General features: G+C 51.1%; 1 protein-coding gene across 1 annotated transcript; it reads left to right on the top strand.

Moving 5' to 3' along the window:
• Nucleotides 1-522: 522 nt before the first annotated feature.
• NOVA2 (NOVA alternative splicing regulator 2) lies at nt 523-26,915 on the top strand. The gene is made up of 4 exons (XM_027978509.3): nt 523-664; nt 11,208-11,351; nt 16,434-16,600; nt 25,481-26,915. Exons 1-4 carry the CDS (start codon nt 580-582, stop codon nt 26,561-26,563), a joined length of 1,479 nt encoding a protein of 492 aa, XP_027834310.1. The 5' UTR covers nt 523-579; the 3' UTR covers nt 26,564-26,915.
• The last annotated feature ends 530 nt before the right edge of the window (nt 26,916-27,445 follow it).

Genomic DNA, 27,445 nt, shown 5'->3' with positions numbered 1-27,445 from the left:
GCCCGCGCTCGCCGCCCCCCGAGTCCCCACTAGCGGCCGCCTCGGCCTCCTACCTCCAGCCCCGTCCTCCGGCCCCCCGCCCCGGGCAGGGTCTGGGGGGCTCGGCCCTCTGCCCGGGGAGCAAAGAAGGGGGTCCCGTCCCCTCCAGTGGCGTGGCCAGTCCCCGGCCTCTGTGATCTTGAGACAGACCCCACCCCTCAGTGCTCTCTGGGCCCTCTCCGAGACCCCCTTTTCCCTCCCGTCCCGCTCACATCCGCTCTCCGGGCTCTGTCAGCCCCCCAGAACCAGCTCCCTCCCTCCTCCCTTCTCCCGGGTTCCCCCTCCCCCATCCCGCCGCCGCCGCCCCCTCCCCCTCCCACATCCCATCCCTCCCCTCCCCCTCCCCCGTCCCCCCGCCCCCCCCCCACCATGAGGATGATGGCCGCCGGCGCGGTGCACGGCCTCTTCACGGCCTCCGCGGCCCCGCAGCCGCCGCCGCCCCCGCCGCCGCCGCCGCCGCAGCCCCAGCCTCCCCAGCAGCCGCCGCCGTCGCCGCCGCAGCCGCCGCAGCAGCAGCAGCCGCCGCCCCAGGCCCCCCCCATGGAGCCCGAGGCCCCGGATTCCCGCAAGAGGCCCCTCGAAACGCCCCCCGAGGTGGTCTGCACCAAGCGCAGCAACACGGGAGGTGAGAAAGGGTTGCGGTTCGGCGTGGGGGAGCGGGCAGGGGGCCTCGCCTTTCTCCAGCGTCCTCCCCCGCAAATGGCAGGTGCAAGGGCTCAGGGGAGGGGAAGGGCGCCCCTCCCTAGACTGGGGAAAGGAGAGGGGAGTTGGGGAGGGAACCGGCCCCCTTCCCCCTCTCTCCGCGGGCCCGGGGCCCGCGAGCTTTGTCTGCGATGAGAGGGGCTGAGGGGGAGGGGGTGGTAAGTGTCCTTGGGGGCGCGCAAAGGATGGGGGGCGTGGGTCCCTCCGAGCGGGTGTCTCTGTGTCCTTGAGGGGTGTGTGATGTGACCGTTTCGGGGCAAGGGTGTTCCCGAGCTGGCGTGTCCTGGCGGGGGGAGGGGAAGGAGCTGAGGAGGCCTGTGGACCCGGAGCCTCCCTGGGGATGTCCTGAGCCAGGGTTGCGCCCGAGGGAGGCATGTGTGGGCCACGGGCGGGATTGTGCTGGGGACAAGCTAGGTGGGTGTGTTGGGTGACATGGGGGAAAGGGTGGGTGTGGAAAGCTCAGTGAGAGAATGTGTGGTCGGGACAGGTGCGTGTGTGTGTTCATGTGTATACGTGTGAGCCCTGTAAGGCCTGGATGTGTGACATTAGGGATCATGGATATGACAGGAAGAAGGGTGTGTGTGTGTGTGTGTGTAAGAAATGAAAGGGGCTGGGCTTCATGTTTGAGACCCTCGGAGGGGTATGTGTGACAAGTGTGTGCGTGTCACCCCAGAGGGGACTGTGGAAGAGTGTGACACATGAGTGAGAGGGTCTGTGTGACATGCAAGGGGGTGTGTGTGGGCTGCCGAATGGGCCGGCTCTGGGTATGAGCCATGAGAGGCCGTGTGGATGAGAAGAAGGCAATTCAGCGTGTGTGACACAGGCGTGTCCCTGGTGGGGTGGAACCAGGAGAAGCTGGTGAGGGTATATGACAAGAAAAGAGTGTGGGTGTGACTCCAGAGAGGCTGTGGCTGGGTGTGACACATGGAGGTGTGCAACGGTGACATCAGAGGGGGTGTGTGCAACAAGGGAAGGTGGGTGTATGAAGGGGGAGAGGCTGGGTGAAATTCACAAGGGTGTGTAACAGGGAGAGGGAAGGATGGGGGCCCATGTGACAGGAGCAGGAGCGTGTGCCTGTGACACCCAAGGGGCTGGAAAAGGGAAGGTCTGTGTGTGACACCGGAGTGTGTGTATATGTGTAACAAGGGGTTGTGTGTGAAATGGTTGGCGTGGGGATGATTCTCTGTGCGTATGACAAGGGAGAGTGTATGTGTGTGTGTGTGCGTGATGGCTGAATGTTTGACAACACGGAAAGGGTGTGTGTAGAAGACAAGAGGGACCCTCACAGTGTGTGTGTGAAGAGGTATGTGGACCAGAGAATAAAAGCTAAGCTGGGAACTCTAGGTGTATGTCTGCCCGTGGGGTAGGGTTTGTCAGGGGACTCAGAGAGCCCAGCCCATTAGCTCCCTGGAAGGAGGGAGACCCCAGAGCAGACATGCCCCTCCCAGCGGTCACCTTGGCCAAAATCTTAACGCTTCCTCTGGCCTCTTCCTCCGGATGGGAAAGGGGTGGCCTGGGGCAGAGCGCAACTCTTCTAGTGGGTGCGGTGGGGACCTCCCACCTCCTCTCCTCGGATGACGGGGAGCTGAATCTCTTCCTTCCATCCCAGCCCCCTGCCACCCCTGTCCATGTGAGATAGGAATCGGGGAACCCCTGGCTGCCTTTGAGGGTGTCCAGCAGAAATTGGAGGAAAGGGAAGTTGGGGGAGGGGTGGGAGGGAGTTTCCTGTCCTTCTTCCTGCTCCCCCACCCCCAGCACATGCATGAATGTGTCCCGGCCACTTCCTTGCCTCCTTCCTGCCTCACTGCCATTCCCAGTCCTGGAGAGGGTCGCGGGACCCAGGCGGTCAGTCCTGAGCCCAGTCCAGTGGTCCAGCCCCACCCCTGCTGGGGGGAGGGAAGAGATCTCATCCCTGTCTTCTCTTAAAGGGGCTGAGATGTTCAAAATCTGAGCAGTCAGAGCAAAACAGCACCATTTAACAGTGATGCTGCCAAGGACGGTGAAGTCCTAGCGCTTGGCACCTACTACGACTCAGGCTCTGAAACATGGGGTAATCTCCCAATACAATCCTCGGGGGAGATGATTTGAGCTGCTTTTTCACATGAGGAAAACTGAGGCTCAGCGAAATGAAACCACTTGCCTGAAGTCACACAGCTCATAAGTGGGGGAAGTGGGATCTCTCCAACCCTGGGCTGCCCAGTTCCCATGTGCTCAGCCCTCCTCCAGCAGCAGGGAAACGGATGAACCCTTAGGGACCCTGTCCTCCCGACTCGTCCACCTCCCGTCTGTTGGCCCAGGGGAAACTGAGGCCAGGAGATACAAAAGGACAGTCCTCCATTTACAGAAATGCTCAGGGGCAGAGCTGGGCAAGCGTCCAGGACTTTTCATCTCAAAATTGAGGGCTCCTTCCAATAATACTTTCATGTCTGTGGGATGCTGGGTCAACCTCACTCCTTTTCTGAGCTTCACTGTCACCATCTGCCAAATGGGGAAATAAAAATAATCAGAATGATGATAGTAGCTACCAATTTTATTGCTTAATACCTTACATGCAGTATTTCATTTAATTCTCCCAACACTCTATGATGTGATGATAATAATAATAGTAAATTGTAACAATGACATTTATGATGCCACAGTACATCAGAAGTATTATGGAAAACACTTGGCACTCAATTGTTTAATAAGCCTTACAATTCTATTATGTTACCCATCTTATAGGTGACACATTGAGGCACAGAGAGGTTAATTAACTTGCCCAAGATTAGTTAGTGAATGAGAGGCAGAGCCGAGATTTGAACTCGGGAGGCTGGGTCCGTTGCATGAGTAGGCACTATAGTGAACCCCATTTTCAGTCGAAACTGAGGCTCGGGGGTGAGAAACTTTCGCAGTAAGTCCCAGCAGACTGAACTCCTGCCCACGGGGCCAGCTTAGGGGCTTGTAGAGGAGATGGTGGCTGTTAAAAGCGGCTTCTGGGCGCTGTGGGTGGCAGGCAGACATCGTTGAGAGGGAGGCGAGGCGCTACGGACAGGCAGGCGTGAACCAAGAGGCCGAGTGGAGACTCCAGTTGGAAATTCACCAGAGAAACACAGTCCCAGTCTGGTGGCACAGTAACAGATGTCCCCCTTGAGTATAGCCGATAATTCTTTTTTTTTTTTTTTTTTTTTGGCCATACCATGAGGCATGTGGGATCTTGGTTCCCTAACCAGGGATCGAACTCAGGCCCCGGCAGTGAAAGAACAGAATCCTAACCACTGGACCACCAGAGAAGTCCCACAGGTGATAATTCTTAAGGTGCCACTGGATGGCCCCCTATACACCTGACTGTATTCCCATCTCTCTCACCCCTACATATTCAGAAACATGAACTCCCCCATACACAGGCACAGACCTCACGCCCCAGTCGTAGCTGACACCAGCCAGGCCTTGCTCCTGAGATTCTCGATCTTTAACAGCTATCACCAAGGTTGCTAGCCCTGGAGTGAGAGCCTCCAGGGTTCATCTTGTCACTGCCACGTGCTTGGTGTGTGACCCTTGGGCACGTTCTTTCACTGCTCTGAGCCTCAGTCTCCTCATCTGGAAAATGGGAACTGTAATATCCACCTCTACCACTCCAGGCTGTCGTGTGGGTTCAGTGAGATCGTGTATGTGTTCAGTGCCGTTGTGTGAATTCAGCAAGATGCCTGGTACACAGTATCAGGTCTGGCAGATAGTAAGCTCTCAATAAACAATAGCCATCGTTATTATTACTGCTCTGGAGAATGTCACGTTCCCGATTCACCATCCACTGGTGATTTGCCCAAAGGAAATCACGCCCCGTCCATCTCTCTGTTGGAGCGAGCGTCACAGCTCAAAGACAGCATCGCACCTCTCAGCATCTCATCCCTTCAGAAGCATGTCTTGGCTGCATTATATCTCTCGAAAGGGCGGGCAGCACCATCATTCACAGAAAGACATCACCCACCAGTGTCCCGCCCCTCCTCAATGGTACCGACCACACCCTGGCATCTTTTCCACCACCAGCATCCTCACACACTCCCAATGACAATATCAGCATCCCACCCCAGCCTCCTCAGACCTCCGCAGAACACATTGATGCTTCCACCCCTACCCCCACACAAGAGCAGGTACCGTGAGTACAACACCCCTGCTTTGGTCCCCCACAAGCATACGGTCACCAAAAACCCCACCTCTGCCGCATTCACTTCTGTCCTACCTGTGTCGTGAACAGCCCCATCCTGCATCCAAACCACCTTTCAGCATCAGTGCTGAGTGAAAAGTGCCACTCTCGGGAATTCCCTGGTGGTCCAGTGATTAGGAATCTGCTTTCACTGCCAAGGGCATGGGTTTAATCCCTGGTCAGGGAACTAAGATCCTACAAGCCACACAACACAGCCAAAACAACAACAACAACAAAAAACACACACACAAAAACAAAAAAACAGGGCCACTCTTCCCATACATAGCACCCCAAATCTCTTGGGTAAGTCAGCATTATTTATGGAGGTAGAGGAGTATTGGTTCCTTGTTGGAAGCCTTTATAAGCTTTCCTGAGGATCAGGGACATGGGAATGGAGACCAGAAACCCAGAATGCCTAGAAGAAGGAAAGACAGCCCGATCCCAAGGTGGAAATGTTGAAACTGCAGCAGAGGGGAACCAGGAGAGCTGAAATTGGCATCTTCAGTTGCCGTCCTGTGTAGAGGGAGCAACTAGCTGGACCCCAAGGGAAAAGCTAAGGGGGTAGGGGAAGGGTAGGTGGGTAGAAAGTTCTGGCATTTTGCTTCAGTAGAAAGAAGTTTTTCACAGGCAGAACCTTGGTGGTTCAAACAGGGTGGGATATGTGAGGTCTGGGGGCTTCCGGGTTCAGCTGATGTCACGTGTCTGCCCTTTGCTTCGAGGCAGGCTGGCAGATAGCAGCCTGGCTCCTTCTTGGAGGAGGTGAGCTTCCCACGGTGGGAAATGGAGAAGAATCTGAAGAGCACTAGAGCAGACTATGGGCTGCCATGGGGACTCCAGGACCTTAGGATTCTGAGCTTCTACAGGTGGGCGGTCTCGGCTGGTCACTCTCTGTTGGACCCTGACCTCTGAGGAGGGGCCTCCAAACTTCCACTAGTCTGATATAGGGACCACCAGGCACCCACAAGGTGGTTTAAGCGGGGATTCCGTGGACAGACTTTTTCGGGGGAATCATTTTGGGTTTAGATGAATGTGCTTTGGGAGGAAAAAAATATAACCAGTCCTTCGAACTCTATTAGCAATAATTTTTTTCAATGTCCTCTTTCAATAGATGCATTTACATTTTAAGAGGGAATGGACTTAAAAGGCATGGACTCTCTGTCTTGTTCTCTGCTATGTCCCCAGGATCTAAAACAAGGCCTGGCATGTAGTGGATGCTCAGGAAGGATCTGTTGGAGGGAGGGAGGGAGAAAGGAAGGGAGGGAGAGAAAAAGCAAGGAAATAATAATACAGAGGGATGCAACAGTTCAGGAAGAGAGGTGGATGCTGGAGGGTGAGTAGAAGCAGAGCCTGGTTTCTTATCAATGAGAACACGTTCCTCCTCCGAAAAGCAGGGAGACGCCTGGGGAGAGGTGATGAAGGAAGTGGCGTCCCCCCATCCTCTTATTTCCTAACAAAACCCCAAACCTTCGAGGTGCATTTCTGCATTGATAGTGCACTTAGTGTGTGCCAGACACTGTGATAAGAGCTTCGCCTGTGTTCATGAAATAGGTAATAGTAAAAATGATGATTGTGATGATGATGATACCTGACATTTCTAAAGTGGTCTACACGCCTGAGACCATCCTAAGGACTCCAAGGATTAGCATTGAATGAATGACAGTTAACCCCAGAAGATAGCGCTATCCTGTCCCCACTTTAGAGATTGAAAAAACAGAGGCCCAAAGAGGTGAGATGACTCACCCAAGGCCACACCACCCGTCAGTGACAGAAGTCCGCGCTCAGTCGAGGGCTGTTTCTGTCATTTCATTCAGAGATTCTCAGACAAAACCTGAGGAAGTGTGAGCGAGGGGAGTGAGGGTGTCCCCAGTTTTCTGCGGAACAGTCTTCAAGAGGGAAGCTGAGGAAGTGGCCCTGGCTGGAGAAAAGATGGGGAATGAAATCAAAGAAGGAAAAAGGATGGAGTTCTTGTGAGAAACCCTCCCCATCCTTCTGAACCTGCCAAAGATGGAGAACCGGCCCCATCTCTGTGTCAGGTTGAGGGCCAGAGCAGGCAAGGGGCCACCTCTGTGAGCTCAGGGAAGGAAGTCATTTGTTGGGGGGCTGCTTAGGAAGATGGATGGAGAGGCACCCTGGGGGGCTAATTACCTAATAGGCTTAATGATCTGATTAGGCACATTTAAGAGGATTGCCTTGGGCTAAAGGAAACCCCTTAATTCTGGACCTCCTTCCCTTGCCTGGAAAGCCACATCTAGCCCCTCGCCCCCACGCCTCCGTGTTCACACAGCAGGGTACCCAGAATTTTCTTTCTCTTTATTTATTTATTTTTTGTCATGCCATGCAACAATGCAGGATTTTGTTTCCCAGACGAAGGATCAAACCCGTGCCCCCTTCAGTGGAAATACACAGTCCTAACCAATGGACCACCAGGGAATTGCTGGGGAACCCAGAACTTTCAATCTTAACGGACCAAATGGGGATGAGCAGGGCTCCCAGCCCCCAGGACCCTGCCCCATGCTTCTAACAGAGCAGTTTCTCTTTTATCTGCTTTGGATGTTGGAGTTTCATTGGAGACGTTGAAACTACATTTCCTTTGCTTAAAAGAAAAAGTTGACAACCACTGGGGGATTGATGGTCCAAGACCTTAAGCTTCGGAAACCAAATGGCCTGGCTTGTCCCTTCTGTTTCCCAGAATTTGTGTGTGCTCAGTTGCTCAGTCACATCTCACTCTTTGCGGCCCCGTGGACTGTAGCGCACTACGCTCCTCTGCCCATGAAAATTTCCAGGCAAGAATACTGTAGTGGGGTGTCATTTCCCCTTCCAGGGGGTCTTCCTAACCCAGAGATTGAACCTGTGTCTCTTGCATCTCCTGAATTGGCAGTGGATTTTTTACCACTCGTGCCAACAGGGAAGCCCTTCCCAGGGTTTATATGCCTACTATGGGCTGGGCACTGTATGAGTCCCTGGACGTGAGGAAGAGCTTCAGTGACGTGGCCCACACTGGACCATGGTACATCCTTCTGAAGGCATGAAACAGAGATCCATCCTCTCCCTAGGGTTCCAGGAAAAGTTACAAGAAGATGGGACATTTGAGGGGAGACCTGAAGCACAAAAGGAATTCACTGGGGGAGGGGCGGTCTTTGCGACCCTGCAGACTGTAGCCTACCAATCTCCTCTGTCCAAGGGAGAATACTGTAGCGGGCTGCCATTTCCTCCTCCAGGGAATCTTCCCAACCCAGGGACCAACCCGTGTCTCCTGTGCCTCCTTGCACTGGCAGGTGGGTTCTTTACCACTGAGCCCCCTGGGGGAGCAGAGTTCTAGGCAAAGAGAATGTGCAAAGGCCCTGAGGTGGGAGGGAGAAGGGAAGTTTGAGGAGCAAAAAGGAAGGTGGATCTAGTGTTCTGGGAGAAAGATAAGGATGTGAAGCTGGAGAACAGGGCGGGGCCAAATCACAAATCAGACTCAGAAGGTTCCTGAATTTTTCCCTGGGAGGACACAGGGGCAACAGTTTGATTAGAAGATTGCAGAGGTTAGGCAGTTGCCTTGAGACTGCATTAACAAAGTGGTTTGCGCATGACTAAGAAAATTGCTTCATAACAAAGAATAACCAAAGCCTCATTAAGGACCCTTGGTGCTGCCTCCCACCTCAAGGTCTTGGAGCCTATCCTGGTGCATACCGGTCTTCAGCTGCCAGCAGGGAAGAGTGTTAAGCATGGGTGGACCAAGAATGAATCAGAATTGCATTTGAATCTCAACCCAGCAACTGTCTTGGTGCCCTTGGGCTGGTACCTTAACTTCTCTGTGCCCCTCTGCGCCTCCGTTTCCCCTTATGTAAAAGTGGAGGGGACTTCCCTGGTGGTCCAGTGGTTAAGAATTCGCCTTCTAATGGAGGGGGTGTGGGTTCAATCCCTGGTGGGGGAGCTACAAAATTTAAAGCAGAAACAGTATTGTAACAAATCCTATGAAGACCTTAAAAAATGGCCCACATCAAAACATAAAAATAAAAAATAAGGAAAACATAATAATAAAAAAGATAATAGAGAAGGAAATGGCAACACACTCCAGTATTCTTGCCTGGGATATGCCATGGACAGAGGAGCCTGGCAGGCTTCAGTCCATGGGGTCACAAAGAGTCCGACTCCACTTAGTGACTAAACAACAACACATATATAAACTATGTTGCGATGAGGGAGCTTCCGGGTAGCTCAGCGGGTAAAGAATCCACCTGCAATGCTGGAAACCCCAGTCCGATTCCTGGGTTAGGAAGATCCCCTGGAGAAGGGATAGGCTACCCACTCCGGTATTCTTGGGCTTCCCTGGTGGCTCAGACAGTAAAGAATCTGCCTGCACTGTGGTAGACCTGGGTTTGATCCCTGGGTTGGGAAGATTCCCTGGAGGAGGGTATGGCATCCCACTCCAGTATTCTTGCCTGGAGACTCCCCATGGACCAAGGAGCCTGGCAGACTCCATGGGGTTGCAAAGAGTCAGACACAACTGAGCAACTAAGCACATGTTGCAATGGAAAAAAAAAATTTTTTTTAAAGGAGCGCATTTTCCTTACCTCACCGGGAGGTTGTGAGGAATGGGTGAGATCAAGCTGGCAAAGCTCTCAGCACAGCACCAGGTCAGTAATGAGTGTCAGAGCCTCTCCAGAGTCCAGCCTTCTGCTCCCCTCCCGCCTCAGTGCTTCCAGCAGTCAGACCAGCGTCACCTCCTGCCTGCACTGTTACAGTTGCCTCTTCGCTGGGGTCTTCCACCTGTGCTTGTCAGAGTCTGCTCCCCTCATGGGCCTCAGGGGGATCTTTTTAAAACCTAAGACATCACACATGGGGCTTCCCTGGTGGCTCAGCAGTAAAGAATCTGCCTGCAATGCAGGAGAGGTAGGTTTGATCCCTGGGTCGGGAAGATTGCCTGGAGAAGAAAATGGCAACCCACTCCAGTATTCTTGCCTGGAAAATCCCATGGACAGAGGAGCCTGATGGGCTATGGTCCACGGAGTCACTAAAGAGTCGGACACGACTGAGTGACTGAACTCCTCTGCTCAGAGCCTTCCTGAAGCTCCTGTCTCACCTGGAAGAAAAACCACCTTGGCCCACAAGCTTGAACACCCCACCACCATCCCCACCTCTCTCAGCCCTCATTTCCTCCCACTGTCCTGTCTCACTCAGCCCCAGCCACACTAGACATCTCACCCTCACAGCCCAGGCACACCCTCACCCCAGGGCCTTTGCACTTGCCCTTTCTCCACACGGCCACATGGTTCTGTTCTGTTCTCTCCTCCACAGCTGAGAGACAGTATATTTTAATGGTTCAGAGCAGGGACTCTGGAGCCAGGTGGGACTCAAATCTCAGCTCTACCACTTCCCAGGTGGCACTACCCAGGTACCTGGGTACCTGATGGGTACCCAGATGTTGCTAGTGGTAATAATCTGCCTGCCAGTGCAAGAGATACAAGAGATGTGGGTTCGATCCCTGGGTTGGGAAGATCCCCTGGAGAAGGAAATAGCAACCCACTCCAGTATTCTTGCCTGGAGAATCCCATGGACAGAGGAACCTGGCGGGCTACAGTCCACAGGGTTGCAAAGAGTCAGACTGAAGCAACTGAGCACATACGTGACACCATCTACTAGCTGTGTGAGTGGGAGAAATCCCTTCACCTTTGTTTCCTCATCTCTGGAATTTTTTTTTTTTAAGTATCTCCCTCTTAGCATCAGTGTGAAAATGATATTTGTAAATTACTCGGAACAGAGTCTAGTATGTGTTAGGTACTGTGGAAGTGTTTGTTCGACAAAGAATGCTGTATGCTTGGGAAGGGCTTTCCTGACCACCGGATCTGACAGTCCAGAGCCTGCACTCCCCATCCTCTTTCCTGCCTCTTTTTGTTTCCTCAGTACTTACCACCCTCCGACAACATGAAATGCACTGTCTTGTCTCCCCTGCTCTAGAAGAATGTAGCTGTGTGCTCTTGGCTGAATCACTAAAACTCTTGACTTTATTTGTGAAATCAGGGGTCTTTGTTTTCTTCATGGCTGTTTCTCTAGAATGGTGCCAAGCCCAGAGCAGGTGCTCAGGAATTCTTGGTGAAATGAATGAATGAATGAGTGAGTGAGTGAGGATCATTACGTGTATTATTTCCCTACTGCTATTCTCTTGAGTCCTTGCTTCTGTATGTTGCTGTGATCACAGCGGGTTTCCTAGCCCAGCCCATGCCTGTGCCTCCCAGGAGGTACTATCCGAAGGTGAAGACCCCTCTCTCCTGACTCCCCTCCCTGCTGTGTGCCCCTGCAGAGGAAGGTGAATACTTCCTGAAGGTGCTGATCCCCAGCTACGCTGCGGGCTCTATCATCGGCAAGGGTGGGCAGACCATCGTGCAGCTGCAGAAGGAGACGGGAGCCACCATCAAGCTCTCCAAGTCCAAAGACTTCTATCCGGGTGAGCCCCAACCCCGGGGCACACTTGCTCCGGCCTCCCATCCCTCCCATCTGGGCCCTCCAGGAGTGGGGAAGGCTCCCCTAGGGGCAGTGAGAGTGGTAGGGGGCCCCTCCTCCTCCCCTTAAGGGGACTGGGCAGCCCTGGGCTCCAGGGGCCAGGCCTGAGCAGATGGGGGTGGGGGCAGGGCAAGACAATGGACTACTGCATATTCATGAGCTCATTTGCATGATGTGGTGGCAGATGTACCCATTCCCACACACCTGCCCGTTGGGTCTGTTGGAGGAGCTGGGGGGGTGGTTGGCCAAGGAGGCAGGTGTTGGGGTGTCCCTCAAGGCTTGGGGGTCAGCCATCCGTGTTACACAGACCCTCAGTGTTTCCCTTTGGATTTCTCTGTCACCCCATCTCACCCGATCTGAGTCACACTGGTTCTCCATCTGTGTGGTTCTTTCCATGTCTCTCATCCTGTTTCTATCATCTTTCTTTCTTGTCCATTGGCCGAGCCACACGGTGTGTGGGATCTTAGTTCCCCAACCACGGATGGAACCCGCGCCTCCTGCATTGGAAGCGCAGGGTTTTAACCACTGGGCCGCCAGGCAGTCCCTTTCTCATTCCGTTTCTGACCTCCTCATCTCTTGTTGCCTGAGGCTCCACTCCCATCGGCTTCTCTCTGTCTCCCCACGCCCTGTTTCTCCTCTTCTCTCTGGTTCCGTGTGGAGGTCCCCCATCTCTGTTCTCTTAGCCGCCCAGCCGGTCTGTCCATCTCTGCTTTTCCCTTTCTGTCACCTCCTCTTCTCTTCCCTTTCTGTCTTCCCATCTCTCTCCCTATATTTTCCTTTTCCTCCACCTCTTAATCTCACTTTTTTCCCTCCAACTATCTGTTTCCAGTCACCCATTCAACCAGTATTTAGTGGCACCCCTCAATGGGTTCATTCTCTGCAGGGGGTTGCTCCTCATTTCTTTCCATCCCTGCTCCCCCATCTCTCCCCTTACAGTCCTCTTTTTCTCCTCAGTCTCAGCTTCCTCATATCTTTTTTCCTCTCTCTCCCCAATCAGCCCATTTTCTGCCTCTTCTCCAGCTCTATCTCCCTTCCTCCAATCATAAATTGTCCAGGCCCCTCCCCTCTCACTAATCCCCCTCAATATCTCTCACCCCCTTCATAATTCTCTCCCAAGACCAATGCCTGAGCTTCAACATCTAGGAATCCAGGGAAGGTCCACTGAATTGCATCTTTGGTCCCGTGCTGGTTCTAGTTCATCCTTAATCCCCTTGGATTTTCTAGGTCAAACACCAGAGCTGAAGCCCAGGGTCAGGACAATTTCATATTCTCTCTTCCTGTGTGTCTCTCTCTCCACCCCGCCCTCTGCCTCCCATCTCACTAAGCAGCTTTGGCAAGAGGTTTAGAGAACAGTCCAGGGAACCTGGCACAACCCCCTTTTCTCTTCCACCCTGGCCCAGTTTTCCCCTCACCCCTTTAGCCCACAAGGTACGGATGAGACCTCTGCTTACGACACCCATCCAAGGACACTTGGTTCCTTGCCCCTGGATCTCATTCTGTGACATAACACACGTCATCCCCTCCCAACGCAGTGACACGCCCCACTGGCCAGGCAGCTGAGAACCCCAAAGGATGGGCCAGTCATTGACTCTCTTCTGGGCCAAACACTGCTCAAACAAGCAATGTGAGCTAAGCATCTCTCCCCAGCCCCTGGACTTGCACCCAGTCCTGCTCCCCACCCCCCACCCCAATTCGGAACTTCCAGATCATACAGCATGTGCCGGCTCCTGGCTCAGAGATGCAGGAATAGCCCTCTACATCCCAGTCCTGTCCCTGGGACTTCCCAGGGCCCAGAGGAACATAAGAAATGGAGATGCTGCTGCTCTCGCAGTTTCTCTGCTTCTGGCTGATACCCTCCATTCATTCATATTCTCTGAGCCTCTTCTCCAGCCCAGCCCCATGCCAGACCAAGATGGGGACACAGCAGTGGCTGAGACACCCCAGCTTAGCCCTCATGGATCTCGCATCCCAGTAGGGAAGATAAACCGAATACCAGTCATGACTTAGGGTGGTCAGGGCTGGGACTGGGGAAGCCCAAAGAATGGAGAGAGCCCAGACAGAGCACCTGACCCAGACTGAGATGATCAGGAAGGGCTTTCTGGAGGAGGAAGCCAGAATAATGAAAGAGTAGGCTAGGTAAAGAGCAGTAAAGTGTGATGAGAGGAGATGAAAGAGCATGTTCAAAGGCTGCGGGGTGGAGGTTAGTTGTTCAGTGTGGCTGGTGAAAGGACAGGTGAGAATGGAGAAACTGAAAGGGTCCTCTGGGCCTAGTTAGCTCACACACACACACACACACACACACACACACACATGCACATATATGTCTGCACTTAGGTATCTACTCCATGAAACAAAAATCTGTGTGGGGGCCAGAACACATGAAGGGTGCCCCCTCCTTGGTACAGGAACCCCCAAGCTCCAGATTCAAGTCTTCCGAGTCATACATGGAGAAACTTAGACCCTGAAGGAAGCAGGCACCTGCTCCAAGCTGCGCAGTCTTCTGTAGCTTACCCAGACCTCCTGATTCTAAAATTCCTTCAGATTTTAAACAGCTGCCTGAAGCCCTGGACCCTAACCCCAGAAGAAAAACAGACACTTAAAAAAAAAGTATTGATTTATAACATCTTTGCGGCTGAGTTGAACATCTTATGTATTCTTTTTTAACATCAAAAATACAAAAGCAAAATTGCAATCATTGTATGCCTCCCCCCAACACATACACACACATACACTCCACCCACACCAAGTTTAGCACAGCGTGGCTAAATGTTTAAAAGCCCAGACTCTGAAGCCAGACACATGGGTTCAAAACCCGGATTTTCCACTACTGGCTGAATGAATTTGGACAAAACCAAAGTGCCTTAGTGTCCTTAGCAATAAATCAAGAATAATAATATCACCTACCTCATATATTAAAGTGAACAAATATATATATACATATAAAATGCTTAGAATGATGCCCGGCAATTGGTGTTATGTAAGCACCAGCTGTTATTATTAGATATTCTTTCAGGGTTTAACTGAGTCCCCCAAAGCCCCTGTGGATCCTGGTTAAGAACTACAAGGGGGTGTGAGATCACAGACTCCCTGAGCTGGAGGGAAGCCTCACAGAGATGGAGAGCGGGGCCACTTCAGCCAGGCTCTCCCTGGGGCCACCCCACCCCCCAAGTTCCCACCCTGACCCACACCCTTTCCTATTTACACCCAGACGGAGGCAGCCTATGCGCTGACTCACGCTTGGCTCAGACCAAGCCATTGTTCTGGGATGGAGGGGAGTAAGAGTGAGGAACAGCGGCCCAGAGGACATGGAGGATGTCAGCTACACCAGTGACCCAAGACGGGGACACCCAGACACATGGCGAGACTGGCATGCCAGGCTGAGCGACGGCAAGCGAGGGGTCAGGGTGTAACACCAGCGCGCTGCACTGGTCTACCCACAGGACACTGGACACTCACCCCCAAGTGTCCCAGACATGCAGGCACGTGGAGCCTGGGCACCCAGGACCCTTTTTAGATCCAAGGAGCTAACTGGCCCTGCAAATAGAGCCCTTCCCAGGCACACACACACCCCCCACACCTAGCACGCCTGTATCATCCAGGCACTCACAGCTTCACACCGGCCAGTCCTGGTGGAGTCTTCTTTGTCTGGCTGTAATTCAGACCCCCAGACACGCACACAAATACATGAATTCTCCAAATATCAGTTCTTATATACTGACCCCTGGGTCTGCCTGTCGGTTTCTTTCTCTTCCTCATCTTCACCCTCATCATTCACAGTGTCTTGCCTGTTACTTGTACATGTGCCTTTGCGTGTACATATGCAGTCCACACACCGTTTGCCCAGGTAGTCTTTTGAACACCCAGAGGTGTCCGGATATCTTTCTCCCTTACATAAACACACACACATATGCACACACAGGCACACTGTCCTACCATCTCCAAGTGCTATGCATTTATCCTGCAATGTCAATGCCACTTCCTGGGATTCTTTGTTTCTTACTCTGAAACCCTCGTGCACACCCAGCTCAGTCTTAGAGTGTACATAACCTTGAACATCACAGCGGCATCCAAAGTCTTTCCCCCGCCCCACAGAAAGTGATTTCTTTACTGAAATCACTATGTCTTGCAGTCTGTTTGTATCCTGGTCTCTCCTGCTCTTTCTTTTACACACATACACAGATAGATATTTCAGCCAGTCCTACCCAAGAAAATACATGCACACACACACACACCCCCCACTCACCCAAATACTCATAGATGTATTTGCATTGGTCAGTGACACCCAGAGTCTCTCTCTCATACGTATACAACCCAACATCACCTAGAATTAGCACCTCTTCTCTCTGCTACCCGCCCCAGTACACACACGCACACGCACACCAAGGATGCCCAGGTCAGAACCACCACAAATATCTGGAGAATCGCCAGCAGAGGCACCCTGCCGTCCTTTCTGCATCCCCATCTCCACTCTTCCATGAGTTGTCTTTGACCCACTCTGCTCTCCCCTCTCCCCACCCTTGCCCTCCCCCACCCCTCAGCCCTCCATCTGGTGGGTCCAGGCAGGCACTCAGGCCTCTCTGCTGTCTCCCCCATCCCCCAGCCCTTCCCCATCCTCTCCAAAAGCCCAGAGGCCGTCGCTGCAGGCTTTCAGGGGTTGCCAAGGCAACGGGGCCTCGTCCCTCATCCCCCTGGGGGTGGGCTGAGGACCCGGCCAGCCACACCGATAAGGGGGTTCCAGTTACTGTGGCAACCGTTGCAGGCCTGAGCTCTCGGCTTCTAGGAGGTGGAGGGGGGGCAGTGAGTGAATGGTTACCAAAGCAACCGAGAGCCAGCAAGGACTGGGAAGAGGCAGCTGAGCCCTGTCTCCCTTGCCCAGGGCTGTTGTGGGCATAGCAAAGCACTTAAGCATCATTCTTCCATCCCCTGGGTTTGTTTTAAGGGAGGGAGAGGACGTGAAAATAATAAAACAAGAATTCCACTCACTCTTCTTCTGATGAGTGTGACCCCTCTCTTCCTTGCTCAACAGGAACCACAGAGAGAGTATGCCTGGTACAGGGCACAGCAGAGGCCTTGAATGCTGTGCACAGCTTTATTGCCGAGAAGGTCCGAGAAATCCCACAAGCAATGACCAAGCCTGAGGTGGTCAATATCCTTCAACCCCAAACCACAATGAATCCTGACAGAGCCAAGCAGGTTAGCAGGGATAGAGGCTGGGTTTTCGTAAAGCTGGTGGGATTTGAGAGAAAGCACTTCTTCCATGTAACTGGATTGCGATAAGAGCTCAGTGGCATGGTGGTGGTGTTTTGGCTGTGAAGTCCTGTCTGCTTCTTTGCAACCCCATGGACTGTAACCCGTCAGGCTCCTCTGTCTGGGAGATTTCCCAGGCAAGAATATCGGAGTGAGTTGCCATTTCTTCTCCAGGGATCTTCCTGATCCTGGGATTGAACCCACATCTCCTGTTTGCCAGGCAGATTCTTTACTACTGAGCCACGTGGGAAGCCTGCTTCAATGGCATAATAGTTACAAAACATTTATCAATCAAATACATGGTAGTGGTTCGTAAAGAGAGTCAGCCTAAGGACGCCAGACCTCTTACTAGAGTGACTTGATTCAGAGGGAGCATGAAGGTCTGGGAGAATCTGACCGAGACCCCCTGAAATATCCCTCCCTCCTAGGATTCACCAAATCCCCTTCTCTCTTCCACCTCATCCCATTGTCTCTCAAAACCACCTGCTTCCCACTTCCTGTTCTCACCGGAAGTAACCACCCCACCCATAGGCAACACAGTACTGGTACCCACTCTGTTCACTAGTTCTTGGATAGGAAGGAGTTTAGCCACCATTTTGGGAAAATGGTGTTTCCTTAGGAAGCGAGGAGGCGGGTCTTTCTCCAACACAGCCCTCTTGAGGAGGGATGGAAGGAGGAGGGCAGAGCCTTTCGGTTGCCTGCATTATCAGAAGCCGTGGGGTAGGGCTGTGGCAAGAGTGGATCAGTTGCTTCCTGGGCCTCGAGGGTTACCAGACCACTGTGCACACCGGGCAGGTGGGCTTCCTGTAAAGCCCCTAACAACATGGCCCTGGCTGGGCAGGGGGCCGAGCAGAAGAAGCAGAACTCGGGTTGGCTGCGGTAAAGTCCCCATTTGCTCTCCCTCTCTGCACTCCCGTAGACGTGTGCACACAATGCAAAAGGGCAAGAAGCCCTGAGCAGGCGGACAGGCCACTTGTGAGGGTTCCTGAACAGATGTCTGCCTGGAAGCAAAGAGACAGGGCCTCGGTGAAAGGAATCTGGGATTCCTGAGAAATCCTGTTGCCCTGAAATGGGAGAACCCACGGGTCTGAGTTTCTACCAGTTCGTGGGGGAAACGGTGGGCAGCAAACCCTGGTAGAATACTGCGGATCAGAGCGATCCCCCCAAAACCTGCCAGTTTGAGGCTTGGAGCGTGGCTGCTGTCCTTGGTGCTGAAGCAACTCCGCCCCTCGCGCGCAGCCGGCCCTCTCCTAAATCCCTTCCCACCAGCAGGCCACAGCTTCCCTACAGTTTGCAAGGAAGCGAAGGTACTGCCTCTTCTCTCTGCCTTGGTCGTGGCCGCTAGGGGCTCAGGGTTCATCAAAAGTTTGTGCATGTTGCAGGGAAAATGGGGTCAGCACCATTAGCACCTGAACCTCTTACTCCACTCCCTAAGCCACAGGAACTCTGAAATAGTGGAGTCTAACAGTTATAGAACCAGGATTTTTTTCTCTGCCTTGTTACTCAGGGGCTTCAAAGAATGAAAGAGAGAATGGCTGAAGGTTCAGACTCTGGAGTCAGATGTTGAGTTGAATTCTATTCTGATAGTTCCTACCTGCAGGACCTTGAGCAGGTGACTTGATTTCTCCATGTAAAATGAGATTCATAATGGTACCCGTTTAAGGGTTGTGGCTAGTGTTTATTAATGTTTGAAAAGCAATTATCCAAAAATGTTTCCTATTGTTGTTACTATGGGATTTTTGAGTCAGGAGGCAAGTCTGTTCCCTTTTTGCCTTGGACTTGCTGTGTTGCCCTGTATCTTCTTCTATTATGTATGCTCAGCTTCCCTTTCTTTACAGTAGGGAAGCTGGGTCAGACTGGGATTATAAACTGAAATGTCTCTGGAGTTCAGAAAGGGAACATAAAGGACTGAGGATGTGGCCTTATCATAGAGGTATCATGCTATCCCTAAAGTGGGTAGTTGCTGCTCAGCTCCACTTGATTCTTATCCTTTGGGAATGAGGACGGAGCATTATTGGGTTGACCCAAAAGTTTGTTTGAGTTTTCCTATAACGTCTTCTACATTTTTCAAATGAAGTCAAACATATTTGAAATCAATCGATTTTTCAAGGTTGGTTCAGTTCTTAAAACATTATGTGGCTGTGGGCTGGCTGTGGCCTGAGCACCACCAGTTTGCCACCTCTGGTTTAGACGGTGGTTCTCAGCCCTGGCTGGTATCTGAATCATCTAGGTTAAAACACAGATTCCTGAGTCCCAGCCTGGGACCACTGAATCCAGATTTCTGGGGAGAAGTCCTGGGAATCTGAACACGAACTCTGGCCTGAGATCAGATCCTGGCTTTACTAGTCACTATCTCTGTGATCTTAAGTAATTTACTTAACTTCTCGGTGCCTCCCTTTCCCAATCTATGTGTGTTAGTCACTCAGCTGTATCTGACACTTTGTGACCCCATGGACTGTAATCCGCCAGGCTCCTCTGTCCATGGCATTTCCCAAGCAAGAATCCTAGAGTGGGTTGTCATTTCCTTCTCCAGGAGATCTTCCCGACCCAGGGGTCAAACCTGGGTCTCCTGCATTGTGGGCAGGTTCTTTACCATCTGAGCCACCCAATCTATAAAATGTGCTAATAATAGTACCTACTTTATACAGTTGTTAGTGGCTGCTGCTGTTATTGTTACTGTTGTTTTTAAATCTCCAGACTTGCAAACGTCTGAGGCAGATGGTCTCTGAGGTCCTTCTGGCTCTGAGACACTTACAATTCTATGGCTCTGTGATTGCAAGATTCGAGGGATGTATTACTCTAACATTCTACTGTTCTAACATCCAGGATTCTATAGAACTGCATCTGCAGATCTAAGATGCTGTGGTCTTGCAATCTGGGCCTATCGTGAAGACAGCTACTGTTTTCTGAGGGCTTCCCTGTGCCAACCACCATGGAGTCACCTTAGTCATTGAATATCCCCAGGACCTGAATAGGGCAGCTGTGGTAATGTCAATGTCAGCAGTGAGGAAACGGAGGCACAGAGAGGTGACGGCTTTTGCTTTCACCATCCCTTGGTGGACACAGTTTCTTGGGTGGAAAGTTTTGATCCTTCTCCTGTTGCTCTGAAATGCTGTATCACATACTAAATCCCTCTTTACTCTTAGGCCTGGTTTTGCACACTCTTCTGTTCTATCCCCTTGACTTGTCAGACTTCCCTTTTTCCAGTGATTTCTTTAAAATAACAGCTATATTGAGAGATAATCCACATACTGTAAAGTTCACCATTTTAAAGTGTTTAATTCAGTGGTTTCAGTATAATCACAAAGTCATGCATTGATCAACACTGTCCAATTTCAAAACACTTTCACCATCCCTGAAAAAGCCCCATACCCATTAATAGTCATTTTCTATTTCCCAGTGCCTCTGCCCCAGCCCCTTCACCAGTGATCTACTTTTAGTGCCTGTGGATTTGCCTATTCTGAATAGTTTATGTAAATTGAAAGATACATAATGATATATAATGTGGCATGCTGAGTCGTGCTTTCCTTCCCCTAACATAATGTCATTAAGATTCATCCATACTGTGCGTGCATACGTGCTAAGTCGCTTCAGTCGTGTCCTACTCTTTGTGACCCTATGGACCGTAGCCCCCCAGGCTCCTCTGTTCATGGGCATTCTTCAGGCAAGGATACTAGAGTGAGTTGCCATTCCCTCCTCCAGGGGATCTTTCTGACCCAGGGATCAAACCCACAGCTCCTACGTCTCCTGCATTGATGGCAGGTTCTTTACCACTAGGGCCACCTGGGAAGCCCAAATCCACACTGCGGTGTGTATCAACACTTCATTCCTTTCTGTGGCCAAATAGTACCTCATTGTATGGATAGACCACATTTTGTTTATTTATTCATCAACTGATAGAAATGTAGGATTTTTCCACTTTTTAGCTATTATGAATTATGCTGCTAATGGACAAATGTGTGGATTTGTCTTCAGTCCTCTTGGGTAAATACGTAGGGTGGAATTTCTGGGTCATAGGATAAAACCTACGTTTAACTTTTTGAAGAACTGCAAGACTGTTTTCCTAGGTGGCTGTGCCACAGATGCGGGATTTAAATGCAGGTCTGCCCCTAGGGACAACAGTCATTGCATGTGTACCTACTATCATTCACCCACCCTTGACTAAGTATGTGTCAGGCATTCGTCTAGGCACTGAGAACCCAGCAGTAAGCAATAAAGACAAAATTTCTACCCTGTGGTCCTTAAATTCTGCCCTGGGAAATCAGAAAAGAAGCAAACAAATAAAATGTATAGGGTGTCAGAGAGTGAAAAGTACTATGAAGACAAGATGGAGAAAAAGGAAAGGAAGTATGGCTACCTTTTTTCTCTTTTTATTTGGAAAATGTTTAAAGAACAGTACAATGAACTCCTTATACACTGCACTTAGACTCACCAGTTATTAACATTTGCTTTTTCTCTACACACAGACACACAGACATACACATTGACTTTGGTGTTCTTTTTGTTGTTGATCAATTTGACTCTTTTTTGGCTGAACTGAGAGGCATGCCAGATCTTAGTGCCCCAACCAGGGATCAAACCTGTGCCCCCTGTATTGGAAGCATGCAGTCTTAACCACTGGACCACCAAGGAAGTCCCTGTTGTTGATCTATTTGAAAATAAGTTGTAGATCTTATGACTCTTCACCCCTAAATGCTTCAGTGTCTAGCTCCCCAAAACAAAGATAGTCTCCTATATTATTATATTATTTTATCACACTTACAAAAATTAACACTGGGTTTTTAATATTGCTTAATAAAAAGTCCATATTCAGATTGTCCAAAATGTATTTTAAATGTATAGAGTATTTTTATTAAAGATTCAGTCAATGTTCCTGCTGCTTTTGGCTGTTATACCTCCTTAATCTCTTTTAATCTAGCATAATCTAGGATATATTTTTGAAGGCAGAGCCAACAAAATTGCTGATTGGATGTTGAGTGTAAAGGAAAGAGAGGACTCCAAAAGGTTGGGACCAAGTAGTGGTAGGATGCATTTTCCTTGTGCTGTAATGAAGACCGTGGCAAAAACACATTTGAGGAGGAAGATGTTTCATTTTGGACTTTTGAGGGGTCCACTCAACATCATACGAGAGATGTGAAATTAGCAGTTATGAATCTGAAGGTATCCATGATGGAGATGTAAAATAAATACACATGAGCTTTGATAATCTGGGTGGGCAGGGAAGGGCTTTCTGGGGGGGTGCATCTGTGCAATGAATGAAGAGAGTGGGAAGCCCTCTTTTCTGAGGAAAAGCACTCCAGGTATGGGAACAGCAGGTGCAAAGGCCCTGAGTCTGGGCACAGCTTGGCGAGTTGGAGGGACTGCAGGGAGTCTGGTGTGTCTGCAGCGAAGTAAGCAAGAGGGAGGAAAGACTGAAGTCAGATCAACAGGGAGCACAGCATGTCGAGAGTATCAGTTCTCAGCCCTGTTTGATTGTTTGAAGGATCCAATGTCCGCTTTCTCCTGGATATGTTAGGTTGGCCAAAAAGTTCATTTGGGTTTTTCCATTGCATTTTATGGAAAACCTGGAATGAACTTATTGGCCAACCCGATATTTTACCATGCCCACTGTACTCTCTGAAATTACATATACAATGAGCCTATTTATATAAAGAGAAAGCATATCTATATCTCTAAGATCTTTAACACTTGTATTGAGATATAATCCACAAAAATACGTTGGACCCATTTAAAGTATGCAGTTCAGTGGCTTTATTGTATTCGGAGTCAGGCATCCATCACCGCAATCAATTTTAGAAGTTTCATTTCCTCAAAAGGAAATCTTGATCCCCTTAGCCACCACCTCTCAATCCTCCCAGTTCGCCCCACCCCAGCCCTAAGCCACCACTAATCTCCTTTGTCTCTATAGATTTGCCTGTTCTGAACATTCATATAAGTGGAATTATACAATATGTGGTCTTCTGTGCTGGGTTTCGTTCACACAGCATAATGTTTTCTAGGCTCATCCATGTTGTAGCAAGCATCCGTCCTTCAACTGGCTTAAATTGACTGTAATCTTCCATTGTACAGATGTACATTTCTCATATCCCTAAATATTTTTTCATAAAGGAGAAATGAAAGGAAGGTGATTTGTTATAAAATGAGTTTTAACATGGTGGCTCAGACAGTAAAGAATCCACCTGCAATGCAGGAGACCTGGGTTTGATCTCTGGGTGGGGAAGATCCCCTGGAGAAGGGAGTGGCAACTCCAGTATTCTTGCGTGGAGAATTCCATGGACGGAGGAGCCTGGTGGGCTACGGTCCATGGGGTTGCAAAGAGTCAGATATGACTGACCGGCTAACACTTAACGATGAATTTTAATATGTAAATGTTCAGGCAGGGCCACAGTAGAAGAAATAATGAAATAGCTGCTCACACCTAACATGGCCTGAGTGACACAGCAAGAAACATGGTGATCCAGAGCATAGTAATGGATATTTAAATGATACAGACGGCATTACTACCAATGTCATGGTTTTCTTTTTTTTAATTGAAGTATAGTTGATTTACATTGTTATGTTAATTTCTGCTGTACGGGAGAATGATTCAGTTATTCGTATATATACCTTCTTTTTCATATTATTTTCCATTATGGTTTATCACAGAGTATTGAATATAGTGCCCTGTGCTATTCAGTAGGAACTGGTTGTTTATCTGTTCTATATATAATAGTTTGCATGATGTCATAGTTTTCTAAAATGATGAATGACTCTTGGTAAAGTTCAGAACAAAACAAAACACAGCCTTATCTTGATTTACTGATACTGTAGTTACAGTCCTGAAAATTTCAATAGATCTTAAAACTGTGCAAAAGAAAAAAACACTTGGTACTTAACATGTAGCATGAAGTTCAGTTCTGGGTTGGGGGATTTGTAAACAGACTTTTCACCAACATGAATGTCCAGGGGGACATTCAAAAGTCATATAGAACCTGTGACAGTTCTTCATTGCGAGGAACTGACTCTCACATTATTGCGTGCAAACATCTTTGGCCCTGCCCATTGAATGCCCACATCTGCCCCCAGTTATTTTGGCAACCAAAACCACTCCCACAGTTTCCCAGACACCACTGGGGTCAGGTTTAGGGGTTAAAACAAAGAGGCAGAGATGAGAGCTTCCAAGGATTGAACCCACAGGTCTGGGGGGATGTGGGAAGCACTGGAAAGGAGACGCACTGTAGAAATGCTCTTGGAGATGTGAAAGGGGACATTTGGTTTTGAAATATCCCCACTGGTGTTAAGATTGATCTGATTTCTAGCTACAAAGGACGTGCTGCTCTACAGCTGAGAAGGGGGACCATCCTATAACATGACCAGTTTTCCCCATCTTCTCTGATGTAAGCTTTGTTACCATCATTTCACAGATAAGACAGATGTATAAGATTGCTGAGGCTGTAATAACAAGGTTCCACAAACTAGGTGGCTTAAACAACAGAATTCATTCTCTCACGATTCTGGAGGCTAGAAATCTGAGCTCTAGGTGTTGGCAGTGTTGGTTTCTTCTGAGGCCTCTGTCTTTGACTTGTAAATGGCTTTTTATTCTCTCTCTCTCTCTCTTTTTTTTTTTTTTTTTGCCATACCTCATGGGTTGCAGGATCTCAGTTCCCCAGCCATGGATTGAACCCGGGCTATGGCAATGAAAGCCCAGAGGGCCTTGGCAGTGAATGCCAGGAATTCTAACCACTAGGCCACCAGAGAACTCTTGTCTTCACATGGTCCTCCCCCTTTGTGTGTCTGTGTCCTAGTCTCTTCTTATAAGGACACCAACCATATTGGATTAGGGTCCATCCTAATGACCTCTCTTAACCTTCAAGGCCTGTTTAAAGACCCTATCTCCAAATACAGTCTTATTCTGAGGTACTAGGGGTTAGGACTTCAAGAGGTGAATTAGAATGGATGGGAGCAACAATTCAATCCATAACAACAGAAGAGTTAATCCAGGTGACCATGTCATGGGGTGGAAAGCACAATGGAACAGTAACCCATGAGGCTGCAGTTCAGTTCCTTCCGGGTAACTTTGGGGCAAGTGCCTTCACCTCTTAGGCCTTGGGTTGCTCATCTGTAAAGTGAAACTAATGATGCCTTTTCTGAGGCTGGGAGTCAGAGTACTTGATGTAGAAGGACACGGGCACAAATGCAAGCTTGGAGTGGGGTCCTGGCGGGCTCCCACTTGGTCAGCCATTAAACTTTTAGGTGCTGGATGTAAGGAGGACCCACGGGTCCCAAGGACGGGGTGGCTGAGAGGCTACCAAGGGGAGTTGGGAATACTAGCGCCTTTTTTCTTTTAACTAATAAATATGGAAAATTTCAGTATTTCTGCACTATTATTTTTATTTATTTATTTTCTTTTAGCTGTGCTGCAGAGCATGCAGGATCCTAGTTCCTCCATCACTGATCAAACCTGTACCCCCTGCAGTGGAAGTGCAGACTCCTAACCACGGACCACGAAGAAAGTAAATATTTCTAGCCAAGGACTTCCTTGGTGGTCTAGGGTTAAGAATCCATGCTTCCACTGGAGGGGACACGAGTCCGATCCCTGATGGAGGAGCTAAGATCCTGTATGCTGTGTAGCCAATAAAATAAATTTGAATTAAACAATTTTTTTTTTTTTTTTCCTAACCGGTAGGACCATACTGGTGCATATCCAGGGGGCTTGCTGGGTCTGATTTTGGACACTTGAGAGCCAGGGGTGGGAAGTACCTTGAGACCGCCAGTCTTAGAGGAGTATTGCGGTTCAGTCTCCGATGACCCCGCCCCTAAAGACCCTCCCTCTGGCTCCCCACGCAGGCCAAGCTGATCGTCCCCAACAGCACGGCGGGCCTGATCATCGGCAAGGGGGGCGCGACCGTGAAGGCCGTGATGGAACAGTCGGGGGCTTGGGTGCAGCTGTCCCAGAAGCCGGAGGGCATCAACCTGCAGGAGCGCGTGGTGACGGTCAGCGGCGAACCTGAGCAGGTGCACAAGGCCGTGAGCGCCATAGTGCAGAAGGTACAGGAAGATCCCCAGAGCAGCAGCTGCCTGAATATCAGCTACGCCAACGTGGCTGGGCCAGTGGCCAACTCCAACCCCACCGGCTCGCCGTACGCCAGCCCCGCCGACGTGCTGCCCGCCGCCGCCGCCGCCTCGGCCGCCGCCGCCTCGGGCCTGCTGGGCCCGGCGGGGTTGGCGGGCGTGGGGGCCTTTCCGGCCGCCCTGCCTGCCTTCTCGGGCACCGACCTGCTGGCCATCAGCACGGCACTCAACACGCTGGCCAGTTACGGCTACAACACCAACTCCCTCGGCCTGGGGCTCAACTCGGCCGCAGCCTCCGGGGTCCTGGCCGCCGTGGCCGCCGGTGCCAACCCTGCCGCCGCCGCGGCCGCCAACCTCCTGGCGTCCTACGCCGGTGAAGCAGGGGCCGGGCCAGCCGGAGGGGCTGCTCCGCCTCCACCGCCGCCGCCGGGAGCCCTGGGGTCCTTCGCCTTGGCCGCGGCCGCCAACGGCTACCTCGGGGCCGGGGCGGGCGGCGGGGCCGGCGGCGGGGGCGGCCCGCTGGTGGCCGCTGCGGCCGCCGCGGGCGCGGCTGGGGGCTTCCTGACGGCGGAGAAGTTGGCCGCCGAGAGTGCCAAGGAGCTGGTGGAGATTGCGGTGCCTGAGAACCTGGTGGGAGCCATCCTGGGCAAGGGGGGCAAGACGTTGGTGGAGTACCAGGAGCTAACAGGCGCCCGCATCCAGATCTCCAAGAAGGGCGAGTTCCTGCCAGGCACGCGGAACCGGCGGGTCACCATCACGGGCAGCCCCGCGGCCACGCAAGCCGCTCAATACCTCATCAGCCAGCGGGTCACCTACGAGCAGGGAGTGAGGGCCTCAAACCCCCAGAAAGTGGGATGAGGCCTGTGGTGTGTGCTCCCACCTGGCTCCCTGCCCCTCCTCCTCCTCCTCTTCCTTCTCCTCCTCCCCCTCCCCAACTCCTGACCTCAGCTCGGTATAGTCCTGCTCCTCTTGGGATGGGGCTGGGGTAGGCCTGACTGCACTCCCCTCCACCCCTTTTCTGGTAGTCATAGGCAGGATTGAGTGATGGCTGGGGACGAGGCCAAGAAGCTCCCTCCCCAGCCCTGAACTGACCCCTTCTTTCCTTCCTCCCTATGCTTGACTGGGCCTGACCCTCCTCTCCCAGGGCCCAGGTCTGTGTGATATCTGTATATATTGCATTTTGTTGATTTTAATAGAAAACAAAGCGTTATTTTCTCTTTTCTTTCCCTCCTTTTTTTCCCCTCCTTTGATAAGGATTTCCCCTCCCCCCTTTATAAACTTTTTGTTTCCATATGGGAGGAGGGGAGGAGCCTCTGGGTCCCCTAGAATGAGGGGCCTCCCCAAAACAACACCCGCCTCTCCTGCTTTCAGCTCCGGATCTGAGGGACATGATGGAAGCAGAGGTAGCGGAGGAGTGCGAGTTGAAATGGGGTATTTGGAGCAAGGACCCCAGAGTTCCTAGATTTTCTCAGCTACTCTCCCTCCCTGCTGGAGTTGCCCCTCCTAGGTGGGACTTTTCAACTCTTTTGTTGTCAGATTGTATGGGGGGGGAGAGGGGTGCGGTGCTGCTGGGAATAAGGCCGGCTCTGGGATTGGGCCAGTCCGGTGGGCAAGACTGGCAAGAGGCTGGAACAACTTCCTGTGGCATCTCCTATGGCTTTTCCTAGAATAATGGGTATGAAGGTCTTTGTTGTGATGTCACTGAGTCAAGTACTTTCCTGGGGTGCATCTGGCACTTTG

This window comes from Ovis aries, chromosome 14, assembly GCF_016772045.2.
Source record: "Ovis aries strain OAR_USU_Benz2616 breed Rambouillet chromosome 14, ARS-UI_Ramb_v3.0, whole genome shotgun sequence".
NCBI classification, from domain to species: domain Eukaryota; kingdom Metazoa; phylum Chordata; class Mammalia; order Artiodactyla; family Bovidae; genus Ovis; species Ovis aries.
This window is presented reverse-complemented; position numbering and strand designations above follow the sequence as displayed.

What these genes read in the sequence shown, in the direction of transcription:
- NOVA2 (XM_027978509.3), top strand. Translation starts at nt 580, where the DNA reads ATGGAGCCCGAGGCCCCGGATTCCCGCAAGAGGCCCCTCGAAACGCCC. An exon ending in CAAGCGCAGCAACACGGGAG is followed by an intron (nt 665 to 11,207) that starts GTGAGAAAGGGT and finishes GTGCCCCTGCAG; the next exon opens with AGGAAGGTGAATACTTCCTG. An exon ending in GTCCAAAGACTTCTATCCGG is followed by an intron (nt 11,352 to 16,433) that starts GTGAGCCCCAAC and finishes CTTGCTCAACAG; the next exon opens with GAACCACAGAGAGAGTATGC.